The 8,690-nt window shown below is 32.6% G+C and overlaps 1 protein-coding gene across 1 annotated transcript; it reads left to right on the forward strand.

Moving 5' to 3' along the window:
• Positions 1-1,977: 1,977 nt before the first annotated feature.
• Positions 1,978-8,484, forward strand: LOC135838230 (homeobox protein vent1B-like). Its single transcript, XM_065353854.1, has 4 exons — positions 1,978-2,317; positions 2,504-2,686; positions 7,528-7,631; positions 8,022-8,484. Exons 1-4 carry the CDS (start codon positions 1,978-1,980, stop codon positions 8,430-8,432), a joined length of 1,038 nt encoding a protein of 345 aa, XP_065209926.1. The 3' UTR covers positions 8,433-8,484.
• The last annotated feature ends 206 nt before the right edge of the window (positions 8,485-8,690 follow it).

Below are 8,690 nucleotides of genomic sequence, written 5' to 3' on the forward strand. Positions count from 1 at the left end.
TCAGCACTTGAAATTTCGACAGGTGGTAAATTTTTGCATGATCTTTCGATCTACCTTTGTAAGGTTTGAAAAATTTCGTGCAAGTCCTACGTTGAAACGCAAAATCTGCGATTTCGGTTGACCTATCAAACAAAATGGCCGCCATTTTTTAAGTAAAGCCAACTTTTTTTTGGGCAAGTTTGCTTTAAAATGTTCCTCAGAATGTCCCCTTCAAGAAAAAAGTTGTCCCGGAGGATCGGTGGGAGGGGGGTGCAATTACTCCTCATTTTCAATAAGGGCAAAAAAATTATTTACTTTGATAATTTAAATATTTGATTTCTGGAGCACAGAATCTTCAAATTTTTGAGGCATTGAAACTTTTTGAAACACACTGTACTTTGGCACAGATGATTGACGACACGCTTAAATTCTGAAATAGCGAGAGCAAAAGCAAACAGAAGCAATAAGGAAAATTCTCGAAAGCCTGTTATGAACCTGCAAATGGATTTTACAAGGTAAATTCTTACAATAACGAAATAGCGGGTTAAGAAAAGAAAAAAGAGGGATGATGCTGATAATGGCGTAGAACACGAAATGCGATATTATCCGGGTAAAACGTATTATAAGCAGTGTTATCTGCAGGGTCAGCGAAAAATGTGCAGATTTTCGAAAAAATTAGGTAGGTAGGTATCGTGAACGAGCTGTAGCCTAAAAGGTGTGGCAATTGAATTGAAAGTGAAATGGATATTTTTTTCTTCTAAAATTTTGATGAAATTCCAAGAAAGATTTCGTCAAATCTGATCCACCAAATCAAGTTTACTTGAACCAATTTAAATTATTAGGTACCTATGTAAATTTGTTGAAATTCATCTCAAGTCAATCATATCTAATCTAATAATTATTGTGTATTTAAATTGAATTAAATGGCTCAGATTGAAGCAATCTTAATAAAAAATTGAAAAAAAAAAAAGAAAACGAATTGTGAAATGAAAATTGAAAGTGCCTGATTTTTATACTTACAGTTAGTCTTGTGACCTGCACAAATTTGAGAGAAAATAGATATCTAGATAGCCATTTTTTAAATCATTTTAGGAGTCAATAAAAATATTTTGGAAAATGGAAAGCAAGTTAATTATCTTCCATTTAAGTCTTTCCAAAATTTTGAGGCCTACTTTGACTACTTTCGATCAAAGTTTTTGTCATTTTTTCAATAGAAGAACGAATTTTGTTTAAGACATTTGGGCGAACAAAGCTATAGAACTCAAAAATCAATGAATATCTAATGTTTTATTATAAAATTTCGTGATTAACTATACGATCCAAAAAAATATAAATAATTGTGCTAAAATTTAACAAAAATCTAGGTAATCAAAAATTTCATTTTTTTGAGAAAGCAAGTTTTCAATGGATCTGCGAAAATTTCTTCTGCAGTAAGTACATATTATTTGTGTACTTGTTTTGCGTTAATGAAAAAAATTGGCTCGTGAGCAAGGGAAAAAATTTCAACTGGGACTGTTATGGACGATTTAATTCTTTGATGAGAATATGTCCAATTTTCATCTTTGTTGAAAAAAATTCTACTGACTTCATACCAGCAAATGAAAAGTTTTTTTCGTCTTCGAAAAACAAAATTTTTTATTCAATTAATAGGTACCTACACCTAGTTACTAATCTAATTTTTAATACATATTTCAATACGGTGATCTGCGACACATAATCACATCTTACATTAAAAATTCGCGACTTTGGTAATCCTGATAAGGGTTGGAATAAAATACACAGGGTGAACGAGATGAAAACTGAAAGTGGGTGTTGTCTTGTTGAAAACCAACTAGGCCTATCCGAGTGGGGAGGATTTTGAGGCAGGAAAGAGTCTGAGTGAGAAAAAATCATTTAGGTAATAATTTAGTTTGTGGCGTTTATTTGTACTCGTAAATTCCGGTGTGAAAAGGTACTTAATTTCGAAACGTTTCTGTTACATAAATACAATAATTAACCATGTTTTCGGAAAGTGTCGACGAAAATGTATCGTCCGATAGCAGTAACGAAGACGAAAAACATTTTCAAGAGCTGTATTTCAATCAAAAATCTCTAAATTTTAAATCGGAAATGGAATTTTTAAACTTGAGATTCAAAACCATAGGTGAAAACATACGTAAAGAGAAAACAAAAATCGGTAAAAATTTTCATAATGATATCGTCTCTCATAAATTTTCCATCGATAATATTCTGGGCCAGCTGAAAAATAACCAAAGTGAAAGTGACGCTGATATCAATAAAGATGAACAGTTTGCAGACTACGATATCAAATTTCCTTTGAAATCTCCTAATGACGACGGTAAGCCTGATTTTAAAACGTTAAATACAATTAAGAAAATTTAAGTGGGTCCTTCGTCTGGCGTATACCTATTTTTGTATATGCAGTAATTTTGAATTTATTAAAGGTGGTTCTTGGATTAAAATCATTTATTGCATGCTTAACCAAACTTTGAGTACCTACTGAATATATATTTTTTTTCTTCAGCAGTAGATATTACAGAAATAACCGAAGATGGCCAAGTCACACCAAAAGATCTTAAAGATTCGTTATCAATTTATTCATCTTTAGGATTCGCCCATCCCGCAACATTTCTTTACGGTGGATGGTTCGCTGCGACGGCTGCGGCCTTATCTGGAAACTCTTCGAGCAATTTCTTAGGTCTTCAAGGTAAGGGAAATTTATATTGCGACTAACCTAATCAGATAAAACCGAAAATACCCAGTGAATTTTGAGGAACTGGTGAATCATCCTACCTACTCGTATCATGCGGAATAAGCACTCGTGAATTTTCGATAGTCGATGGTTATCTTGAATTACCCATAGGAATACATAGGTACTACATATATAAGGATATGTTAATTTGGATGAGTTTTCTTCTCTCCTTCTCTCTCTGCTTTTCCTTTCTTGTTCTTTTTTGGTAACAAATGTCAATGCCAGATGCAAATCAACTCTTATTCGAACCTTAATTAATAATTTATTCAATCGATTTGGGTATTAATGAAATATGCGAGCGTTTTAAATTACCCAATCGAACATTGAGAAACATTCTGTCAGAGTATGATGTAGAGCCATACTACGAAAAGTTGACGTTCCACCGAAATATTCATTTCGCCGGAAACATATCATGTAGGTACATACTTTGTACAGTTCGGTTACAAGTGGAATTTTACGAATCAGTTTGATAAAGTTTAAGGTATTCTTGATCACATTAGAGAATGATTCATTTAACAAAATTAAAATTGTAGTTTACGAATCGTATCTTCTAATTACTTAGAAGAAATTAGCGACAAATTCAAACTAAGTAGAAAAGAGAGTGATGTAGGGCCATACTATACGAAAAGCTGACGTTCCACCGAAACATTCATTTCGCCGGAAACACATCATGTAGGTATAGTAGGTACTACATTGTACAGCTGTTACACAAGTGAAATTTTACGAATCAGTTCAATAAAACCTATGTATTCTTGATCACACTAGAGAATGATTCATTTAAAAAAAATTAAAATTGTGAGTAGTTAATGAATCGTATCATCTACTTAGAAGAGATGGGAACAAATTCAAAAAATTAACATTTCCGTAAAAATCCAGTCGGAGTGAATTTAAAGCACTGCATTGGCGAATATTCCGACAAACTTATTTTCTTACTTCTTTTTACTTAGGTACCTAGTTCTCTTTTCCCACCACAAGCTTCTTCTTTCACGTTTCATTTTCATTCGCCTGAAACAACTCGACAAGAGCTTAAACACTGCAAAAGAAAATCGAGCCAAAAATTGAACCGAAAATTAATTTCTGAGAAATTCGTAGCCTAACCCATCAAAATTCGAATTTGAAATGAATTACTGTAAATCGGCTCATCGTTGATCCTATATGAGCTTTTATTGAGCAAAAATTACACTTTGGATCGGATCCAAGAGTTGGAGCAATTCAAGTTTTCTACAATTTTATTTTGATCAGGTAATGCATTAATTTTTGGCAAAATTTTGAAAAAAAAATGTTGATTTAAATTAGTCTTTCTACAAAACGTAATGTTTTTGGAATTGAGCACATGCTTCCTCAAATATTTCTTGAGAATTTAATCCTTTAAAACGCCTCAAAGTAATTCAACGAATAGATTTCAAAAAATTGTATGCAAGAACTTGAACTGTAAAATAAGAATTAATAAGGTACCTATTTGAAGATAGAATAATTAAAATCATCACTCACATCAAAAATAGAATATTTTCTCAACTTCGTCAAAACCATTGCGATTGATACCAAAGAAACGAAAATACACGTTGACAAAAATTTGCTACAAAATTCTAATACCTAATAATTTTTACGATTTCTCCTCATCTACTCAAGTTTTTAGGGGCCACAAAGAAAAACAATGCAAGCTCTGCGTTTTATTCCTTTTTAAAATACTTAGGTATAAATTCAGCAGTTTAGCTACAGGAAATATTTTGACACTAAAAATTGAAAATTTTGATGTTTCTGAAATTGAAACAAAAATCCATTTTGGATGAACTAAGTAGAAGTTTCCATGGAGAGCAGAATCAGGAAATTTTGAAAATGAATTGAATCTTCATTTTGAAATTTTAAAGTAAAAAAATTAAGAAATTACTGAAATTCCAAAAAAATTATAAGCATGTTCAAAAATGGAAAATTTGGTTTTGCATAAAAATAGAAAAATTTAGTACAAAAATATGTTTTTTACACATCAACTTGAATATTACAAAGAGAATTTTTTTCAAAATCTAAAATTCTTGCTACATTTGATCCTGGTTTATTCCAACTATAATTTTTTCTTGATGCAATCTCTTTTCTGAGGTATTAAAATCAAAAAAAAAAAAAAAAAAAAAAAAAACGAAAACCATGTCACAATTCAAGCAAGAAGAAATGAATTAATTTTGAAAAATTAAAGGTCTAGAAAATTTTAAAAATTTTCATAAGTGTCCCATTCTGTTAAAAACATCCAAAATTGGAAATTGTTGACTGAAGTTGCAATTTTACTCCTTTTTGAAGGCTTAGAAATGAATTGGACATTCAAACATTTTATCATAGGAGGTTCATACCGTACGGAACAACCTTCGCTGGCTATTTTCAAAATCCGAGAAATAGGCCGAATCGCACAATTTACCCAGGCTATGTTCTTCTAAGATTAAAAAAAAAAACTGCTGGTGGATTTAAACCCGTTCAAAATGGTTTGGAGCAGTTTTAAATTGATTTTTTTCAGGGAGAGGGGGGTCGAAAATAGGGTAGGTGGACATCAAATTTTAGCTGCCCTAGTTTACTTGATAAAATTTTGATTTTTTTCATTTCTCGTCCAAAATATAATTTTAAAAAATTCATTAAAAATCGACAATAAATGGCACTCTTTGCACTTGAAATTTTTGCTTTCGATTCAAACAACTTCTGCCAGTTGGGGAAGGTACCTCCTTGTGTTATGAATAGGGCAACCCAAAATATGCTCTCATTCGAGGTAAAATATTCGAATACCCTAAAAATATTCGAAAATATTCGAATTCAAAATGGATATCGTTTCACTCGTCTTGACAAGCATATTTCAAATAGGTATGGCTATATCGTTGGGTTCTGTTTTCTATTATTCACAAAATAGAACAAAATGTTTGAATTAAAATTAAAGTTTTATTTTAATCTTCAAAAAAAGAAACAAAATCGAAGCCTGATCTATAATTTAATCTTCATCATAATTCCATCAATCATCAATATCATCCTCGTCAAAAACAGCCATGTTTTCATCTTCAACATTCTGTGAAAACGACGTTTACCATTTTGCAATTCTTATGCAAAAATTTCTTAGAGCATTTTATAGCTATACTAAATCGAAGCTTAATCTACATGTAATTTAATCTTCATCATCATTCCATCAGTCATCAATATGATCATCGTCAAAAACAGCCATGTTTTCCTCTTCAACATTCTGTGAAAATGAGTTTACCGTGTTATGATTCTCAAAATGCAAAAATTTCTTAGAGCATAGGTATGGTATAGCTGTACTAATAACGTTAGTGTAATATAGCTATACTTATACTCTAAGAAAAGTTTCCAAAATATTCGATAAATTGTGAAATACGTGGTAATTTTAGACAAAAATATAAATAGCAATAAAATATATGAAAATATGCATTTTAAGGCAAAATATTCGAAAATATTCGAAATGAAGTTGGGTTTATTTGTAAGGACATTTTTTGAAACGAAAAATGATTTCGTTACATTTGTAATCGGAGTGCTTCAAAAAAATATATTGGGTTGCCCTAGTTATGAAACATACTTACATATTTTCAGAATTGTTGCTGCCCAACGAGATCTTATAACTTGAAAAAAAAAAAAAAAATGGCACGAAAAATACAATTTTTTCTCACTCTTGTCGAAAGTGGTCCCAAAAACAAATTGAAAATATTACAGGTTTTTCCATTTTCGTTTTGGCAGCAGAATTTTTTTTTGAGGCGAGGGGCTCTCTTGTGAAACTACATTGCCCTTTAAAAAAAGATCAACGTTGGTGTGTGAGCGAGCAAATGTGAGACTGATAGGTAGATCCCCTTTATGAAAAAATTAGCCTTAAAAGTATCCTCAAAATTACTTTTAGGTGTTTCAAGTTGGGCTTTAAATCGATGAAAAAAAAATCAGCGTGAGTCTGGAAATAGGTCATTCTCTCTACAAATCGACTTTCTTGAAACTTTTTTTTGCAACAAAGGCGTGAAAATACTCATTTTTAACTCTTCATTCTATGACCCTGAATTTCGCAATCTTCTTAACCCCCCTCTCTTTTCCCCTGCAAATATGAGAGGTTCCTCTGCAAGGAAACAAAACCAGTCACATGTACATGTTCTTTACGACATCTCTCGCCACAGATTTCCGAAACGTCATTTTTGAAAACTGATAGAATAGAACTTATTTTTGAATATTTCAAAGAACAATGACTCCATTATATCCGGTGCATTGTTTTGATGGTCACGAATGGGGAGTGGTTTAGAGTAGAGACGCGGTGACGACGCAGTCACACTCACGCACCAATAATAAGCTGTGCTTTTCAAATTATCGATGGGTGCTTTTAGTTACTTGAACTACTTACGCAAATTTACGATTATAACTTGAACTCGAGCCATCTCTCGCTCTCCTTCCTTCACCTCCTCAGCTTTTATTGAAATTACCACACTTTTAAGGTTCCTCGGCGATAAGCGTTTTATAAATTTTGTAATAACCTCCACTCATTATATAAAGATTAAAAATTACTACATTGTAAACACATGTACAGGTTCTCATACTTCACAGTTCATACGTACAATAGGTACCTACATGATTCATCTGGGAATGCGTTAAATGTACCTACATATCTAGACATGCACGGGTTTACTCACACCTGAGTGTTCGATTTGCGTTAATTAGTAACTAGATATCGACGATGAAGAATTAATTTAATCGCTTATCTTTCGATCGCATGTAAAATAGGTTGGTAGCATTTTTTTGCGATTAATTTTAATTATGATTTTTTTTTGCGTTGCGTTTAGCTCCGAAGCCAGTAGGGCGGAGATCTCGTAAACCAGGCTTAGATAGAAAACCGAGGCAAGCGTATAGTGCCAAACAACTAGAAAGATTAGAATCCGAGTTTAAGGTAAAATATGTTGGTCATTAAAAAAATTAGCATTAAATAATAAGTAACAGGTTAACGAGAATAATACCTACCTACGAGTACGCGAACTTCGCCGAGCATTTTTCAGATAATACAATTACCTACAGTCTTTTTACCCTTTTTTTGCTCTTGAAAGGTTTATAATCCGTTTATAGAACGTTTGTAAGAACGTACATATAGTTCACATTGGCTAGAGTGAGATAGAATTTGGAGAAGAACGTTCGATGATAGAAAAAAATTGATCAAATCTCGAGCTGATGGTTCATTGATTATCGATCACAAACGTGAAAAGTTGAAAATTCCTAACCTATAATGAGAATAACCTTGAAGCCTCGAATGGCTGCAAATAACTTGGGTAAATTTTAATTTCAGATAGACAAGTACCTAAGCGTTAGCAAACGTATGGAATTATCGAAAGCTTTGAATCTGACGGAAGTGCAAATTAAAACCTGGTTTCAGAATCGTCGCACAAAATGGAAGAAACAGTTGGCGTCTAGGTTAAAAATGGCCACGCATCGTCAAGGCGCCCCTTTATATTTTCCCGCAGCCCATCAATACCCTTCTCTATTCTCGAATCCGTCTTACTACGTTTCATCGGCAGCGGCTGCTTCTTCTGGCTTAAATTATCTTTTCAACGGTACTTTCGATTTAACTCAAGATAACGTCTCCACCGCCACAACTTCTGATTCGGCAACCACTGTGGCTCAGGGTGTTAGTGGTGCTGCTGCTCCAGTTACAGCACCTATCATTGAAAAAACCGCTGAATCCAAATCTGAACTTTAATTACTTTGATGGCAGCATATCTCATTATGTACCTTTTTAATTAATATATCCCTTTTTTGTTACTTCAATTTTTTTTGCAGAATTTTTAATCTGGTTCACTCCCAGTTCAACTGAAAAAATTTCTGAGACAATTTTTTTTATTTGAACGATCCTCCACCTCCATCTGTAAAATGGTGAAGTCGACTATTGATTCAAATTCAATCGAAAATCGTTTTTAGCCTTTCCAGAGCAGTTTAAAATTTTCTGGAAAAATTTAAA

This window comes from Planococcus citri, chromosome 2 (assembly GCF_950023065.1).
Source record: "Planococcus citri chromosome 2, ihPlaCitr1.1, whole genome shotgun sequence".
Lineage (NCBI taxonomy): Eukaryota > Metazoa > Arthropoda > Insecta > Hemiptera > Pseudococcidae > Planococcus > Planococcus citri.

What these genes read in the sequence shown, in the direction of transcription:
- LOC135838230 (XM_065353854.1), top strand. Translation starts at nt 1,978, where the DNA reads ATGTTTTCGGAAAGTGTCGACGAAAATGTATCGTCCGATAGCAGTAAC. An exon ending in CAATTTCTTAGGTCTTCAAG is followed by an intron (nt 2,687 to 7,527) that starts GTAAGGGAAATT and finishes CGTTGCGTTTAG; the next exon opens with CTCCGAAGCCAGTAGGGCGG. An exon ending in GATTAGAATCCGAGTTTAAG is followed by an intron (nt 7,632 to 8,021) that starts GTAAAATATGTT and finishes TTTTAATTTCAG; the next exon opens with ATAGACAAGTACCTAAGCGT.